General features: G+C 34.6%; 1 protein-coding gene across 13 annotated transcripts in view; it reads right to left on the bottom strand.

The window, feature by feature from the left end:
- Positions 1 to 19,778, bottom strand: part of KIAA0586 (KIAA0586 ortholog) — a 142,298-nt gene that overhangs the window by 97,438 nt on the left and 25,082 nt on the right. For 10 of the 13 annotated variants that reach the window (XR_007518854.1, XR_007518855.1, XM_049897391.1 and 7 more), the window contains 8 exons: positions 18,817 to 18,991; positions 15,805 to 16,002; positions 14,210 to 14,397; positions 11,779 to 11,889; positions 9,909 to 9,989; positions 4,664 to 4,857; positions 3,060 to 3,178; positions 703 to 902 (listed from right to left, as the gene is read on the bottom strand). Coding sequence is in view for 11 of the 13 variants with exons in the window: in XM_049897391.1 (XP_049753348.1) it covers positions 703 to 902; positions 3,060 to 3,178; positions 4,664 to 4,857; positions 9,909 to 9,989; positions 11,779 to 11,889; positions 14,210 to 14,397; positions 15,805 to 16,002; positions 18,817 to 18,991 (1,266 nt within the window). In the remaining 2 variants the exon portion in view is untranslated. The remainder of the gene's footprint in view (positions 1 to 702; positions 903 to 3,059; positions 3,179 to 4,663; positions 4,858 to 9,908; positions 9,990 to 11,778; positions 11,890 to 14,209; positions 14,398 to 15,804; positions 16,003 to 18,816; positions 18,992 to 19,778) is intronic. The other 3 variants (XM_049897394.1, XM_049897392.1, XM_049897396.1) reach the window with 3 other exon arrangements.

The following is a 19,778-nucleotide window of genomic DNA, read 5'->3' as shown; positions in this document are numbered from 1 at the left end:
ACTGAATTTTGAAAAAAATGTTTTTTTAAAGCTTAAGGACATTTTTGGCACATCTGGGGAAATCTGAATGTGAACTCTATACTATATAGTATTAACACATCAATGTTAAATTTCTTGGGTATTATAATTGTATTTTGGTTATGTAAGAAAGTATCCTTGTTCTTAGGAGATACTGCTAATGCATTTAGAGGTGAAGTGTCATAATATCTGAAATTTGTAAATGGTTCAGCAATTTAAAACAAAATTTTAAAGGCTATATATACAAAAACCAAAAACCAAACTCACTGCTGTCAAGTCGATTTCAACTCATAGTGACCCTAGACGACAGAGTAGTATTGTTCACAGGGTTCCTCCAGCACTTTATTTTGAAAGCTTTCCAACTTACAGAACAGTTGAAAGTACTGTGCAATGGTCACATCTGTATACCTTTTACCTATATTCACCAATTGGAACCATTTTGCCACATTTTCTTTACCTCTCTTTATATCTACTGTGAGGAACCCTGGTGGTGCAGTGGTTAAAGCATTTGGCTGCTAACTGAAAGGTTGGTGGTTTGAACCCACCAGCCGTTCTACAGGAGAAAGATGTGACAACAAGGAATCAAAATTTATCATAAACCAAGATCTTAGTTTAAAATCTATCCATTTTACTGTTTTTTTAATAAATGTATCATAAAAATCATGAAATGAGAGTGACTCCTACCGGCAAGTATGTTTCGCTTGTTGAAATGTCTCCAGGGACACTTACAGCAGCAAGATCTTGTTTCTTTCCTTCTTTGTCACCCAGCATGACAGCAATGGTCTCTGCAAGAGCTTCATTCACAAAATGCCTAATCATGTCTGAATTCACAGGAACCCCTGCATCAACAAAAAGCTGGAGGGTACCACCGCTTGCTCCTTCCACTAAAAAATGAAAGGATTTCAGTATAAATGTGCAAGAAACATTCTTGCGATACAAATATTAACTCTTAAAATTTTAGAGATGCCAATATGTGAGGGCGGGGAGAGGAATAAAATGAAAATACAATCGTATCTACTTATTATGAAAGAGACTAAGATGACAACTTACATAACATCCTCTCTAAACAAACCAGAAATGGGAGGAAAAGATACAAATGAAAATTTTTATTTATATGGCCTCTTCCCTGCCACTATAGGATGTAGTGATATAAAGGGATTTGCATTACATTTAATGTCCGCATCTGAAACCAAACCAAACCTAACGCCATCAAGTCAGTTCTGACTCACAGCGACCCTAGAGGACAAAGTAGAACTACCCCATAGGGTTTCCAAGGCTGTAATCTGTAAAGAAACAGACTGCCACATCTTTCTCCCACAGAGTGACTGGTAGGTTTGAATTGCCGACCTTTTGGTTAGCAGGTGAGCACTTAACCACTGTGCCACCAGGGCTCCTTCCTCATCTGAAAGCAATTCACATTTCCAAGAGTAGGGCAACAAGAAACCCTGTGATAGTTCTTGGTTAAAACACAACAACTATGGGAGGAATTTTAGAGAAATGGTAGCTATTTCATAAATATGAAAGCAAAGCTTCCTTCCTTCCAGTTTCAGATATATCAGTAATTAATGTCACAGGCTAACTATCCTCAAACTCCTATAGCAGTTTAGGTAATTGTTATTATAAGTTCTGTAGATATATTAATTTTCCAACTAGGCTGTACTTCTCAATTACATGAACATACATAAAATTCAGTATAATTCCCTTAAGAGATTTCACTAGACTTAAAGTGGCAATTTCTGAAGCTCTGTGTGGAAAATACATGAAAATGTTCTAAACAATCTGATGGATATATGACCTCTCCAGAGTCCTCCTTAAGTAGTACGTCTATACAGCAATATCCAGCTTCCTTAAAAAGTGAGTACAGGTGTCTTAGAATAACTTATTGATGGAGAAGTAATAGCAATTTACTCTGGAGTTTTATAGCAAAGCCTATAACAATTCCAAATTTATATTCAACACCATATGCCAATAAATTTCCTTTGTAATTTTTATATCCATTCTTTGGGCATAAAAATCTGAACATCTCTGTGATAAAGACCTATCCAGGCATAGGCAAAACAAAGGCAAACACATACTTTGGAAAACCCTTTGGAAAATAATTTAGCAGATTCGTATAAATGACATATATTTACCATATGACCAAGAGAAATTACAAGATGTATCTACATAAAGATTTGTTTGGAAATGTTTTTAGTAGCTTTATTCTTAACAGTCAAAAACCAGAAAGAATACAAATGTCCATCAACTGGCAAATGAATAAACAGATTATGGTACAGCCATACAATGTAATATTACCACATGCAACAGCATGACTGAGTATCAAAAGCATTATGCTAAATACAAGAAGACAGACACAAAAGACTATATACTGTATGATTTCATCTATATGAAATTATAGAAGAGTGATAGAAAGATGGTAGGAATTGACTACAAAGTGACATGGGGAAAATTTGGGGGATAATGGAAATATTTTCCTATATCCTGATTGTGTAACATACTGCTATGTGCATTTGTCAAAACTCATCAAACCGTACACTTAAAATTGGTGAATTTTATTGCATGTAAATTATACCTCAAAAAAGATGGAGGAGGAAAAGCAGGAGAAAAGGGCAGCTCCATAAAGAGGCTCCCTTATCCATTCAGTAAATACGGAAACTCTTACTTGGTGTCAATCAAGGACTAAATACTAAAAGAAAAATATCCTCAATCCTGAGTAATTCATAGTGTCGTGAATGAGGCAGATATATAAACCAACCATAATATAATCTGATAGTTATTATAACAAAGATATATATAAAGTGCTGAGGGAAATAACACAGAGGTTTGGGGGTGGGAGGAATGGAGCAGAGGGCAATAGTCTGAAATATGCATTATGAAATAAGAGGGAGAACCTCCACTACAGAGAAGTACTAGGAAGTATAACTGAAAGTTTAAGAGCTTATCTTTCATCACCCCAGGACTTGCTCAACCTCTAAAATATATCAATCTACAAGGTTTTTTTTCTTAATAGCAGAAAAAGTTAAAAGTTCCATTTTACTTACCAATGTCAGGGGTCGATGGTTCACTTTCCTCACTGGCTGAAACACTGACATTAGGCGCGACCGGTTGCTGGGCTGGGAAGCGCCCAGAGATAATTCTTGACATTATTTCTTGTTCTACCCTGGGGGATAAAAGTTAAGGATTCCTAAATTTGACTGAAATGTATAAATGTTGGACATACCCCCCTTAAAAATAATCTTTACCCATGGGCACAAACGTTCAGATGTGAAAGCAGTCACCCTGAAAGTTCAATCTGGAAAGAAGAAAAAATAACATGTATCTGCCACTAAAATAAACTATTTGAATAGAATTTTCTTGTGGGAGATAGTTCATGAAATCAAAAACAAAAACTAAAAGTTTAGCAGAACTCCTAAATTCAAAATAAAGTCTGGGCTAATCAGTACCTGGTATCTCATGCACCTAAAATGTTGGATCCCCCATTCTGTGGGCACACATACAAAACCATACGAGATCAAAGCTAGAAAAGAAGTCCAACAGCCCTGTTTTCAAGGAAATAAATATATAGGCTGTGATATCAGTGGTTTTCCTCTTAAAAAGTGAAGAAAAATTTATTTCCAAGGTCATTTTCACAAAGATTTATACATAAGGCAATAGAGATTTCTTCTAATACATTTCTTTAGAAAGCTAATAAAAACCAAACCCACTGTCATCAAGTCAATTCAGACTCAGGGTAGAACTGCCCCATGGGATTTCCAGGGCTGAAATTTTTATGGAAGCAGACTGCCACATCTTTCTCCCATGGAGCAAGTGGTGGGTTTGAACCACTGACCTTTTGGTCAGCAGCTGAGCACTTAACCACAGACTTAAAAAAAAAAAATAGTCATTGCAGAAAAATCAGAAAGTACACATAAGTTTTTAAAAAATCTCATAATCTTATATTCAGGAATAAACACAGCTAACAATTTGGTATAATCTCCTTTTCAAACTTTCATCTATTCGTATATATTTTAAGTGTAGGTTTTTATACGAACTATTTGTTTTTTTTTTTATTTGTGCCATGTAGGGACTTTAAAATAGGGTTACATTGTTAGTACCCTGCTTTGTTCACGTACTGAGATACTATTATCTTTCAATACCATTAAATATACTTCTAAACCTAATTTTGATAACTGATTAATAACGCCCTTAAGCTTTCTCGTGGGTAAAAATGGGGATAACAATAGTGCTCATAAGTTAATATATGTAACCAATCTAGAAAAAGTGCCTTGTTTGTAATTAAGTGCTAATAACAAGGCACTTTTTGGTGTTCTACGGCCTCGTAGAAGAACCTAACTATTTCTTAGGATAAATTTCTGGAAGTGAATCTCTGGGTGAAAGAACAAGCATATTTGTAAGGCCTTTGCCGCTTAACAACCGCCTCTTTGGCCATAGTAGACAGCTTAAGTACAAATATTCACGGACAGAAGCAATACTTTGAAGAATCAGTAAACCCTCAACATCACGTCAAATAGTTTCCAGAGAAAAGTTTAATAAAGAAAAACACAAGGGAGACTTTCAACTGAAATTTAATGCCTTCAGTTTAAAACTATTTCCATTTACATTTGCTACTTCAATTCTGTTCACACCAACATCACTGTAAACTCACCACTGAATTAAGCTATTTTCCAATGTTTCTTTTCTCTCAATTACTTTATCCCAATTATCAGCAGCGGGTTGAAAAGCAGAAGCAACTGGTGGAAATGGAGGACCATTATATTTTGTAGAAACAACTTTAACACTTCTGTTAAACTCCAGAATTGGTTCAGAGTATTCTGGAATTTCATCGCATTTTTCTTCTTCCTGGTTATTAAAAAAAAAAAACCCTATTATTAAGAATAATTAAAAAATCTATTAAATTTCTGCATTTGTATAACACTTCTTGAGTGCCAACTACAAACAGAGCACTTAGCCAGGTGAATTAACCAACATTTCTAAATTAATCAATAGCCTTTCTAGTTGGGTAGTATATCACACTGCTCATATAGATCAGTCATGCAAATCACACTAAAGAGAAGAAACCTTTAATTTCACAATTATTTTTTCTCTTTAAATATAATATTCATTTTAAACGGTCATGAAACAAGCTAGAAAACTTGACTATCCCAATGTAAAATATTAAAATTTCCCTCAAGACACTTAAGAACTCCACTTTTTATCATATAAAGACTGATGATTCTAAATATCACTGCTTTCCCTTGCAGAATCTATAATTTATATTTAAATATTCGGTGAGGTCCTTATACACATTATTTGTTCTACCATAACATGACAAAAAGTTGTTTCAGAAAATTTTAACCTTTTATTATGGAAAAAGTCAAACATATTTAAAAGCAGATAAAATAGTGCTCTGGCACTATTATATATCTGTTATATGTAAGTAATATGAGTTCTCATTTACTCACTGCAGTTTCAACAATTAACTCATGGCCAAGCTGGTTTGATCCATACCCCCACCCAATTTCCTCTTACTATATAATTTTGAAGCAAATCTCAGATATCACGTAATTTCTCTATAAATATTTCAATGTGTATCTCAAAAAAGTTGTTAGGCGCCACCAAGTTGGTTCCTACTCATAGTGACTCCATGCACAACAGAAGGAAACACTGCCTGGTCCTGCAACATCCTCACAACCATTGATGTTTGAGCCCATAGTTGTAGCCACTGTGTCAGTCCATCTCCTTGAGGGTCTTCCTCTTTTTCAGCAACCTCCTACTTTACCAAGCATAATGGACTTCTCAAGGGACTGATCCCTCCTGATAACATGTCCAAAGTACATGACACAAAGTCTAACTATCCATGCTTCTAAGGAGCATTCTGACTGTACTTCCGCCAGGAGAGATTTGTTTGTTATTTTGGCAGTCCACGGTATATTCAATATTCTTAGCCGAAACAATAATTCAAGGCATCAATTCTTCTTCACTCTGCCTTCTTTACTGTCCAGCTTTTGCATGCATATGAGGCAATAGAAAATACCATGGCTTGGGTCAGAAGCACTGTAGTCCTCAAAATGACATCTTTGCTTTTGAACACTTTAAAGAGGTCTTTTGCAGTAGATTTGCCTAATACAGTATGTCGTTCGATTTCTTGACTGCTGCTTCCATGGATGTCAATTGTGAATCTAAGTAAAATGAAATCCTTAACGGCTTCAATACTTTCTCCATTTATCATGATGCTTATTGGTCCAGTTGTAAGGATTTTTATTTTATGTTGAGGTGTAATCCATGCTAAAGGCTGTGGTCTTGGATCTGCCTCAGTGAGTGAGTACTTCAAGTCCTCTTCACTTTCAGCTATCAAGGTTGTGTCATCTGCACATGGCGGGTTATTAATGTGTCTTCCACCAATTCTGATGTCTCATTCTTCTTCATATATTCCAGCTTCAGATGATTTGTTCAGCATTCAGACTGAATAAATATGGTAAAAAGGATACAATCCTGATACATACCTTTTCTGATTATAAACTACCAGTATCCCCTTGTTCTGTTCAAATGACTGCCTCTTAGTCTATGTACAGGTTCCTCATGTGCACAATTAAGTGTTCTGGAATTCTCATTCTTCACAATGTTATCCAAAATTTTTTTTATCTACACAGTCGAATGCCTTTGCATAGTCAATAAAACACAAGTAAACATCTTTCTGGTATTCTCTACTTTCAGCCATGTTTCATCTAACATCAGCAATGATATCCCTCATTCCCAGTCTTCTTCTGAATCTGGCTTGAATTTTTGGAAGTTCCCTGTTAATGTACTGTTGCAACCATTTTTGAGGTATCTTCAACAAAATTTTACTTGCATATGATAGTAACGATATTGTTCAATAATTTCCATTTTGTTAGATCACCTTTCTTTAGAATGGGCACAAATATGGATCTCTTCTAGCCAGCTGGCCAGGTAGCTGCCTTCCAAATTTCTTGGCATAGATGAATGAGCACTTCCAACGTTCCAACATCTCAGTTGGTATTTCCATTAACTCCTGGAGCCTTGTTTTTCACCAATGCCTTCAGTGCAGCTTGGACTTCTTCCTTCTATACTATCAGCTCTTGATCATATGCTACCTCCTGAAATGGATGAACAACCACCAATCCTTTTTGGTACAGTGATTCTGTGTATTCCTTCCATCTTCTTTTGATGCTTCCTGTGTCATTCAATATCTTGCCTAGAGAATCCTTTGATATTGCAATTCAAGACTTGAATTTTTTCTTCAATTCTTTCAGCTTGAGAGATGTCAAGCATGTTCTTCCCTTTTGGTTTTCTAACTCCAGGTCTTTGCACATTTCATTATAATACTTTGTCTTCTCTAGCTGCCCTTTGAAATCTTCTGTTGAGTTCTTTTACTTCATCATGCCTTCCATTCACTTTAGCTACTCTACATTCAAGAACAAGTTAGAGTCTCTTCTGACATTCATTTTGGCCTTTTTTCTTTCCCGTCTTTTTGATCGCCTTTTGCATTTTTTATGTATGATGCCCTTGATGTCATTCCACAACTCATCTGATCTTTGGTCATTAGTGTCCAATGTATCAAATCTATTCTTGAGATGGTGTCTAAATTCAGGTGGGGTATACTAAAAGCTGTACTTTGGCTCTCGTGGACGTGTTTTAATTTTCTTCAGCTTCAATTCGAACTTGCCTATGAGCGACTGATTGTCGGTTCTGCAGTCAGCCCCTGGCCTTGTTCTGACTGATGATATTGAGCTTTTCCAAAGTCTCTTTCCACAGGTGTAGTCATTTGGTTCCTGTGTATTCCCTCCAGCAAGGTCCATGTGTATAGTAGCCGTTAATGCTGTTGAAAAAAGGTATTTGCAGTGAAAAAGTCATTCAAATTGCAAAATTCTATCATGTGAACTCCACCTTCATTTTTATCACCAATGCCATATTTTTCAACTACTGATCCTTCTTTGTTTCCAACTTTTGCATTCCAATCACCAGTAATTGTCAGTGCATCTTGATTACAGATTCAATCAATTTCAGACTGTAGAAGTTGGTAAAATCTTCAATTTCTTCATCTTTGGCACTAATGATCAGTGCATAAATTTGAATACCAGTCATATTAACTGATCTTCCTTGTAGGCGTATGGATATCATCCTATCACTGACAGCGTTGTACTTCAGAACAGATTCTGAAGTGTTCTTTTTGGCAATGAAAGCGACGCCACTCCTCTTCAATTTGTCATTCTTGACATGGTAGAGCACATGACTGTCTGAATCAAAATGGCAATACCAGTCCATTTCAGCTCCCTAATGCCTAGGATATTGATCTTTATACATTCCAATTAATTTTTGATGACTTCCAATTTTCCTAGATTCATACTTTATACATTCCATGTTCCGATTATTAATGTATGTTTGCAGCTGTTTCTTCTCATTTTGAGTCATGCCACATGAAGGTTCCAAAAGCTCTGTTTCATCCACGTCATTAAGGTCAACTCTACTTTGAGGAGGCAGCTCTTCCCCAGTCATATTTTAAGTGCTTTCCAACCTGAGGGGTTCATCTTTGCACACTCTATCAGACAATGTTCTGCTGCTATTCGTAAGGTTTTTGCTGGCGAATTTTTTCAGAAGCAGGCTGCCAGGTCCTTCTCCATAATCTGTCTTAGTCTGGAAGCGCCACTGAAACCTCTCTACCAGGGTGGCCCTGCTGGTATTTGAAAAACCAGTGTCATTGCTTTCCAGTATTGCGGTAACATGAAAGCCACCACAGAATGACAAACTGAAAGACGAGTGATGGAGAAAAAAAAAAGTTAGGGGTCTTTAAAAAAAAGTCAAAACTCTTTAAAAAATATGACTCAGTATTATTGCATATAAAAATGAAGTCACACAGTTAATAAATGGTTTAGCCAGGGTAGGAACACCTGTCTTTGAATTCCAAATCCTGCTATTTCTATAACTGTTTATTTTACTTGTACCTTGAACAAACAGTTAAACATCTTTCCTAGGCATTAGGAATATAAAAATAATTATAAGACTCCTGCTTTCAAGACACTTATGTGCAGGCCGTATGAAAAGATATAGCTGGGGGCAAATAAAATTAATATACTGCATACCTTTTCATACTCTAAAATAAGGTTTCATTTTATGATTAACAAAACTGGTCTTAGCTCTGAAAGCTCTGAACAAATGTCTTCTTTAAAGTCTGCTGTATGATCTTTTGGCATAGTGGTTAAGTGCTACAGCTGCTAACCAAAAGGTCAGCAGTTCGAATCTGCCAGGCGCTCCTTGGAAACACTGTGGGGCAGTTCTACTCTGTCCTGTAGGGTCGCTATGAGTCAGAATTGACTCGATGGCAATGGGTTTGTTTGTTTGTTTGTTTTGGGGTATGATCTTTTATCCCATTCTTTATTTTTTAATTCCTCCTATATTTTCTCTCCTTCTACTTTACTGTTCCTATCATGTCTATAACTCTTTCTGCTATAACCCCTACCCTTTCCTTGATTTTATGCTCCTCACAAATTTTTTCCTCAATGCAAAGGTATCACAGCAGATCAACTAGTGACCTCTCCACGAGTCCTAAATTGAAAGAGATAAATGTAATAGAGTGAAGAAAAGATAAATTGGAGTCAGAGAAGCTAAAGGAAATGAAAAAGAAGATGACAGTAGGAAGCAAGAGAAACAAGATCTAGGTGAGAAACAGCTAACAATCATTAAGTTTAATGGAAGCAGATAGGTGATACAGATAAAGATAATACTGTACTATAGAATAACCTTCTAGTTTTTAAAAACAGAAGTATACTCAACTGAAAAGTAAAAAGAAGTTTCTCAGAACACTTTAGCATAATACTTAGAGTCAAAAGATATTCAACCACATGGAAAAATACTAATGGAAAAATAATTTCTTATGGGTTTCTAAGCTTTGTTACCTGTATGACATCAATTACTTCATCAAAGTTAGTTCCTGGAAACTTCACCTCTTCTTCATCCACCTTCGTAATTTCAGCAGTCTATAAAATCATTTTCAGAGTTTTTGCTGCTTTAAATCTTTTTTTTGAAAGTTACACATAATTTTTCATATTTCCACCCATAATATGAGCTTGTAATTACAAGGCCTTACTTCCACATTTTTATTTTAATATCATGTTCTGAATTGATTTAATTGGTGAATAAAATCTAAGTTAATCCTCAAGCCATTAAATTTCAATAGCTATAAAAAAATTATATATCATTTTTTCTGTCAAGGAATCTGTCAACAATGCAACTTAAGTCAATTGATCAGCAGGTTAATATAACTGATTTCTCTCCTAGAGTTATGATAAAGTGTTTATATCTGTATGTGGGTATATGTACACATATACAAACTCACAGACAGATATAAAATAAAATAAAATGATTTAGAAAGATAAAATGATTATTTGTACTCATATACTTTTCAATAAACTTTTGGTGAAACATATTACTGATAAAAAATTAAATTAGGCACAAATAACCACGTAGGGTCAGTTCTATTTTATTATATCTCATTATGAGAGATTGTTGGTGTTCTTTCCTTACAACTGTATCCTTCAATAGCCAAATTTGCTTACAATAGATGAAATCTGGGAAAAGTTACAATGCAATTTTGCCATGTAGTAAAGTCATAACTTCATTATTCATCAGCAAATAAATACCAAGAACACATGCATATTTTTGCATAAAGTCAATAGTATAATCACAAAGTAGCATGCCCAAAACATGAACTGCAATCATCACTCTAAAATACACATTTAGTAAAACATTACCATTTAATTCCCATTTAAATCAAAATTCTTCTCCAAAGAGATAGAAAGAAATTCTTTTCACGTGAGTCTCATGACTCAAGCTATCAAAAAGTTACACTAAGGAGGATTACCACTATCTGAATGTTTATAAATGTAAGGATCTGAAACAAAATTTCTTTTTCAAGCTTATAAGCATTTCCAGATTCATTTTAAATTTTTCCTCAAAACCTAAATTATTGTTTATAGACCATGATTATGATGCAAGGCTTTACATGGATTGTTATTGTTAGGTGACACTGAATCTGCTCCAACTCAGATTGTACAATAGAACAAAATACTGCCTGGTCCTGAACCATCCTCACAACTGTTGCTATGTTTGAGCCCACTGTCACAGCCACTGTGTCAATCCATCTCACTGAGGGTCTCTTCCCTTTTTACTGACCCCCTACTGTACAAAGCATCATGTCTTTCTCCAGCAATTAATCCCTCCTGATGACGTATCCAAAGTATGTGGGACCAAGTCTAGCCATCTTCACTTCTAAGGAGCATTCTGGCTGTACTTCCTCCAAGACAGATTTGTTCGTTCTTCTGGCAGTCCACAGTATAGTCAATATTCTTTGCCAACACCGTAATTTGAATGTATCAATTCTTCTTTGGACTTCCCTTTTCATTGTTCAGCTTTTACATGCATATGAGGTGACTGAAAATATCATGGCTTGGGTCAGGCACACCTCAGTTATCAAAGTGACATCTTTGCTTTTTAATACATTAAAGAGGCCTTTTATAGTAGATATACTCAATGGATTATGTTGGTTGACTTCTTGACTGCTGCTTTCATGGGCATTGATTGTGGATCCAAAAAGAATGAAATTAATGACAGCTTCAATTTCTTCACCATCTGTCATGATGTTTTTTGTTTATCGGTCTAGCTGCAAGGATTTTCATTTTCTTTATGTTTAGGTGTACATGGAATAGCGTTAGTTAAAATCTGTAGTCAGACATTCCTGAAAATAATATGACACAATTTGAAAAATACCTGTATCCAGGTTTTCAAAGGAGGAGAAGATGCTTCTTCGGGACTAGGAAGAGATGGACTGACACTAATACTACCATTTGAAATGCTGTCAATATCCACGCTGGGTAATACCTAAAACAGAACAGAGTATCACTTTGCTCATCATTTTGACTCAAACATCTGTATTTGTCAATCTATATACTGATAGCAAAACATGCCCTTTAATTCTTAGGAGAAGGAAGAACACCAAAGACATAAGGAAAATATTAGCCCAAGAGACAGAAAGGGCCACATAAACCGGAAGACTCCATTAGCCTGAGACCAGAAGAACTAGACGGTGCCTGGCTACCACCAATGACCACCCTGACAGGGAAACAACATAGTTCCTGATGGAGCAGGAGAAAAGTGGGGTGCAGAACTCAAATTCTAGCAAAAAGACCAGACTTAATGGAGGAACCCAGAAACACATGGCCCCCAGACTCTGTTAAACCAGAACTAAAACCATTCTCGAAGCCAACTCTTCAGACAAAGATTAGGCTGAACTATAAGACATAAAAAGATACTCGTGAAGACTGTGCTTTTTTTTAGTTCAAGTAGATACATGAGACTAAACGGGCAGCTCCTCTCTGGAGGCGAGATGAGAAGGCAGAGGGGGACAGGAGCTGGTTAAATGGACCTGGAAATCCAGGGTGGAAAGGGGGTATGAGCTATCACAGTACCCAGAGAGGAACTACGTGTATATAAATTTTTGTATGAGAAACTAACTTGAATGTAAACTTTCACTTAAACCACTATATATATATATATATATATATATAAAAAAAAAAAAGGCCCTTTAATTCTTTATTGTGAAGCCAATACCAAAACTTTTAAATTATAAAAACATATTTTACAAAGTTTGGAAAATAAAGGCGAAACACACAACATCCTTTAGATCCGTGCATAGCTAAAATCTAAAATAGTTTTCTTGCCTGGTTTTTCAATGTTATTAGGTCGTAAGCACCTTATCAAGCTGCCATAGACTTGATAATTATATTTTTAAGTGATTGTATAATATTTTAACAAATATATATGCCTTAATCATTTTTCTATTGATAAATATTTAGGATGTTCCCAATTTTTCCACTATCATAAATATTACTACTAAAACGTTCTTTACATATATATTTTTTCCAAATTTTGAATTATTAGTCATAAGGTATGAATAGTCAAGGTTTTTGGTAATAACTGCCAAAATGCAATTTTTTTATGTCCCCTATTTATATCATCAAATGCATAATCAATTACAAGTTTTATCCAAAGCTTACCAAAATTAGATAATATGATTTTTTCAGTGTTAACAGTTTAAAAATGTAGGTGCATTATTGTGATTTCAATTTGCATTATCTTGACTAGGAACAAGATTTAAACTGTTCAATTTGCTTGCTTGTAAATTATATTTTCTCTTCTGTACATTCTTATTCATGTCCTTTGAATATTTCTGTATTTGCATCTATATAGTTTCTTTTTTTAATGGAGATCTTTATATATAAAAGTTAAAATCCTTTACTAGTACATTCCTTTTCTATGTTTTCCCAGTATGTTGTTTTCCTTTCAGAATTTTTTATGTATTTGTTTTAGATTTTTATAGATTTGAATCTATTTTTCTATCATATCTAAGTTTCCTTCTCTCATATCTAGGCTTAGCTTCAGCTTTTATAAAAATTCCATCCAATTATCTTCTAATTCTTCTATGCTCTTTTATAATTATACTTTAGCCTATTCCCTATTTGGATCTCATTTGGTGCATGGCAGGAGGTTAGAGTCTAAAAGTCATCTTTTTCCACACTGCTAACCAATTATTACATTATTTTATTTATAATAATCCTTGCATTTCCCATCCATTTGTGAAGTCTTCATCACATACTACATTCTTTTTAAGTAACAGGCTATTTGTAAAAAACTCTGTTACACTACTATATCAGTGACAATACCCTTTAACTTTTCTAAACCCTTTATTCTTTCAGATATCAAAATTACTCTAAATTTCAAGTACTAAAATACTTTTTTAATTAGACATTATTCAAAATTATACAGCAACTTAGGAAGAGTTCACAACTTGAATATTTAGTCTTCACATATAAAATTTATACGTTTTTCTCTCCATTCATTCAATGTATTTCTTTAAAATTTGAAATATTAATTATACGTCACACACGTTAACTCTTTTTTTTTAAAACTAATTGTAATATACTGCTAAACTGTTTCCTTTGGAATATCATCCAGTCACTTGGAAATGAATCACTGGCTCAAACCATGCAGAACAAGGATAGAGACATCACATCAATATCACAGTTTTAAAAATGAAAGATGAGAAATCAAAATTTTCAAGAAGTAGTATAACAGATTTTAAGTACTAACATTAAACCAAAGAATTTTCCTTAAAAATTTCAGCTCATGAACCCTGACATACCTGTACAGTAAGGTGAGGAGGATCCTTCTTTCCTGACTTCATCTCTACAACTGCTATGTTAGGTTTCTTTACACTGGTTTCTGGTTTTCGAGATGATGGAGGAATAGAAGTAGTCACAGTTACAGGGTGTGGCTTGCTTATAATTACTCCAGCAGGCGGCATGGTATCACTGTTACTCTGAGTTTGTCCTAAGAAGTTTGGGAAAGAAAATGAGTCAACTATTTCAGATATAAATAGGAAGATTTAATACACTACCTAGATCTTTGTGGCTAAATTCTCATATGAAAGTACTATCTGACAATCACCTTTCCCTCCATCATTACCACTGTCAACATACCATGTCATCCTTTTAGCAGTGACTAACATTCGTTAGGCACTTATATATACTTCACATATGCTATCTAATTTAATCCTCAAAAGAAACCTATGAGGTACTAATATTATTCACATTTTAATGAGCATAGGTTTAGAGATGTAATTTACCCAAGGGCTAATAGTTTGTAAGTGCAGAGCCAGGACTAAAGTATACTGCATTACTTTGTATTATTTTTATTCCCAAATTGTAACAGAGCTACAATGAAATAAATTCCTCAGAAACAATAAAACCAGCAACAAAACTCTAGTGCTTGACTTAGCATGTAAGCCATTTACTTGGCAACTATCATAGCTGTCAGAAACTTGTTAGCTTTCACTCTAAAAGTTTCACTTGTTTCCTAAATTTCAAAGTAAAAAGGGGCCATACAGTGTATTTGTTAAAAGCACAGACTCTAAAGCCAGATTTCCTTTGACAATTTACTTAACCCCTTTCTGCCTCAGCTTCCTCATCTATAAAATTAGTATACACCACCAACTTTATAAGGTGGATTAAACAAGTTAATATATGTAAAGTGCTTAGAACTGTATCTGGCATCCAGTAAGGACTTTGTGTTAGCCATTATAGTACTAGAAGGCACTTCTGAACAGATATTAGCTAGCAAGATGACATGTCATTAACATACAATACCAAAAATAAAAAATTATCTCTTACGTTAAAAAAACTCATATTTAAATCATCCATCAAAATTAAGGAAGAAAAACAAAGATACTAAAATAAATAGCTAACTGGATTTGAAGAGCTGGTATGAGGGCTAAAATGACTAGCTCAATTTTTAACACGATGAGATACCTCAAGTAAGTAAACAGAAATACACAACCATATAACTTTTGGTTATCACAGCACAATTCAAAAGTACATAAAAGGTGCTTTAAAGTGTTTTCCCTGATATATAAGGATGGTAAGAAGCCAGTCAAAACCACTGACTTACTATGAACGCCCATGACGTGCCAACTCTTTTATTTCATTTCACCCACAGCAAAATACCAAATACTAAAAGAATGCCTTCTGTGAGACTGTAGCAAAAACTCATCATTTCAGAAATTACTATTTCACAGAATAAGATACATACTGAGGGCCTCCCGACAAATAAAAACAACACGTACAGAAAAGGTGACTATTGTTTCAGTGCCATTTTGTAAGATCTGCTACTACTAGTAAAAACAAAATACATTTATGTTTTAATTTAAATTTTATTCCAATATATTTTGTTGGTTCTTACCTAAAAGAATTGCCATAGGAATTAGATGACCTTCTAGTGTACCTGAATGAGTAGGCATTTCTCTGCTTGGGCTAAACAAATACTGCTGCTGATCAACATGAGGTAGGGTAGTAAGGGAATGCTGTATTTTAGAATCCATCTTCATAGGTTTTGTTGTATAAAAGTCAGTTTGTGTTCTTATTGACTTTACTTTAGTTCCTATAATAATCATCAATGGTAGATGTTAAAAATATCATTTGAACTTCTGCTATCCAATCATGTAGAAATAACCACTTTTTCTTCATTGAAAAATCTCATTCTATACAGTAAGGTTACAGTCCCCGAAACAGAAGTACCGATCAGGGGTCAGCAAACTTTTTCTTAAAAAAAAAAAAAAAAAAAGCTTAGGCATATGGGCTAAATATTCTCACTTGCAATTCTACCATTGTAGCATGAAAGTAGACATAGACAATGCATAAACGAACGTGCATGATTGTCCCAATAAAATTTTATTTACAAAACAGGCAACTGGCCTGCAGACCATAGTTTGCCAACCTCTAAATAGATGTATATTTTGTTCTGCTACTATGATACAATAAATATAGTGACTAGAGAAAAAAGGTGAATAAAGATCCTGAAAAGTGTTCAGACAGTATTTCTGAACTCATTAATTTTTTTTCCATAGGTGCAAAAAAGTTAATGATCAGTTTTCAAATTTGATTTTTTTCACGCTCTCGTTACACTTTTACTCATGATATAATTCTGAATGACCAGTCTTTATCCTTTGAATTTATGTACAAATAGTTTAACTATTCTTTTAAAACCTTGCAGAAGTTAATATCCCTTTATATTTTTATTTCTATGAAGTAGATCTATATAGAAATTATATCTTGATTCTTAAAAAATTAGGAATTTGCTGATTGTATCCTTGAAGAAGTGGATAAATTTCCATGAAACCTGAGAAAAGTAAAGAAAAAAGTACAAAGGAAAAGGGACTAAAATATGTTCTAAATAATTTCCTAACTACTTTTTATATTTAACATATAAGGTATTTTATGAATCTAGAATGTTAAATATAATTTCATTTCGCTTATGATCCTAAGAAGAAAAATTAACTGTTTTACTACCATGTCTATATTTAATCATCCTGTTCTCTGATATTCATTTATTCTACAGAATGAATATATTTATTGAGTGTTTATTTAAAATATACTTGTTCGGTGATTAGTATGTGCTAAGCATTGTTCCAGACACAGGGAAAACAGTGGTGAATAAACCCAACTACCCTCATGGAGCTTACAGTCTAGTAAGGAAAACAATCAAGCAAATAAAAATATAACATCAGATAGTGAAAAGTGCTATGAAGAACCATAAGGCAACGCGAGGGAATGGAGAGCGACAGGAGATAATTCTGTGGATAGAATGATAAGGGTAACCTCTCTGAGGAGCTAACACCTAAGAGCAGAGAACCAAAAACGAACAGGCCATGCAAACGTCTGGGGGAAGAGCACTCCAGATAGTGAATGTACCAGTACCAAGGTGCTAGGATGAGCATGTGTCCAGAGGCCCTCACTCAGTTCTAATATAAGAGTTATTAGATAAAGGTTTTTTTGGGGGGGGGGGTGTTGAATGCATTTTAAAACCTCAAGTTATTTTTTGCAAAGGCTTGCAAAACCCTAAATACATTGATAGCAAAGTTACAATAAATAAGAGAAAATATTAGGGTAGTATCATCTACAAGCTAGATGCTTTACCGAAATAACATCGGTAGAATTTCTGACTAACTTGGCATCCTATATGATCATCTAACTTCTGGAACAAAAGGAGACTAAAGCAACTGTCAAAGGCTCCAGCCTCCAAAACGGAAGACACAATATTTAACCAATGTTAAATTTAGATATACCAGTTATATTAAGATACAGCCTGTGAAATGGTAGATATAAGTCAAAACATGCAGTGATAAATAAAGATGTTAATTGTATAAAAAAAGTAACAAAAATTTTCACCTTTGTTACCTAAGGATCTTTGAGAACAAACAAAATTGCATGCCCATAAGCACTTTCATAATAATATACAATATATGGCTAACATTTCTATTCATAAGAACATGACGAACCAAGGTCTTCAAGGAAATGCCTGTTTCTCTAGGTTATAATTTAGATTGTTCGTTGTTGATGCTAGTTGCCGTCAACTCAGCTCCGGCTCATAGTGGCCCCAAGCACATCAGAACAGAGTGTCATCCAGTCCTGCACCATCTTCACAACTGTAGTATACTTCAGTCCATTACTGTGGGCAGTGTGTATTCTGAGTGCCTTCCAACCAAGGGGACTCATCTTCCAGCACTATATTGAATATTCTGTTACGGTTCATAGGGTTTTCAGTGGCTCATTTTCAAAAGTAGACTGCCAGGCCTTTCTTCTTAATTGGTCTTAGCCTAGAAGCTCTGCTGAAACACATCCACCATGAGTAACCCTGCTGGTATCTGAAATACTGGTGGCATAGCTTCCAGCATCACAACAGCATGCAAGCCACCGCCATATGACAAACTGATAGGTGGTGGTTAAACTGTTTAGGACTTATCACTTCATAAATAAAATTTTTACAATGCTTTATCTGAAGATACCATCTAATCCTATGTTCCCACTTACTCCTACCTTGTGCCTTGATCTTTATGTTCTAGCTAGCCTTTCCACCTTTCACAGAAGGAATTATTTTTCCATCCCAAAGCATTATATTATTAAATGGAATGCTGGTGGCATAGTGGCTAAGTGCTACAGCTGCTAACCAAGAGGTCAGCAGTTCAAATCCATCAGGTGCTCCCTGGAAACTCTATGGGGCAGTTCTACCCTGCCCTACAGGGTCGCTGTAAGTTGGAGTTGACTCAACGACAACAGGTTTGGTTTGTAGTTGAAGCATTATATAATCTGAAGTGTATTTATCAGTAATAAATAAAAAGGAAATAAAAGGAAAACTTTACATATTAAACTGATACCATAAAAAATGAGGTTTACTACAAAAAAGAAGGTTCCTTACCTTTAACTCGTTCTATTACTTTTGGTCTCTGTGGTTTGGATTTAGGAGAAGGAGAATTAAATCTGAGATACGGTCCTTTTTTAAGAGTGGTGCGATGGCCCTGATAAACTGGTTTTCCATAAATTTGTAACATATAATTCTCATCTTGTTTCACTGTGGTTGCTTTCAAAAGTCCCTATGTATACAGTCAAAGTTATTCGACTTACCAAGAAAACAGTCATCTAACATGCATTTGCCTCAATTTCCTAATTTTCCTCCTTTTTCTAGCTTACGTACTATAGTAAGAATGATCAGGTGAGAAAAGTCCTCTGTTTTAAGGAACCCTTAAATTCTGGATATAGTTCTCAAACACACATTCTAAAAAACATGAAAATTAAATATAAAAGTCATCCACCTAAGAAACATTCTTACGTTACTAAGTATATTTTCAGTATCAAATGTAATGTTTAAAGACATCTTACATATTTAAAACATTCAAGTACAATAAAAATAACAATAGAGTCTTTCTATATTCTTGAGCCTATCTTTTATCATAATCTAAATGCCTCAGAAAGAGTTAGCATTTATTGAGCATTTACTAACTCCTAAGCATTGAATTAGATGCTTCACTAATCTTCCTAAAAACCTATACGTGACATTAAGACATTTACGGCCTAGTTAAAGCAGCTAAAAAAATTCCCTCTGTAGCACTTACTACTGTGTCTCATACTCACTAATGCACAAAACATACATTTGTTGAACTGAAAAATAAATGAACAAAATATATATATACACACACAAAGATAAACTACAATACCGAGTATTATTAACCAGAGAATTTAACTTTTATACAAGGTGCTCTCTAGATACACCTGCTATTAACTAAAATCCTATGAGTCTCAGCTTTATGAGATTTCAGAAGGAAGGAACTATGTATTTTTCATGCAGTGTCTTCCACATTATGGATCTCTAGAACTCTAAAG

Source organism: Elephas maximus, chromosome 10 (assembly GCF_024166365.1).
Source record: "Elephas maximus indicus isolate mEleMax1 chromosome 10, mEleMax1 primary haplotype, whole genome shotgun sequence".
Classification (NCBI taxonomy): Eukaryota; Metazoa; Chordata; class Mammalia; order Proboscidea; family Elephantidae; genus Elephas; species Elephas maximus.
The sequence above is the reverse complement of the archived record's forward strand: the minus strand, read 5'-3'. Positions and strand labels throughout refer to the sequence as shown.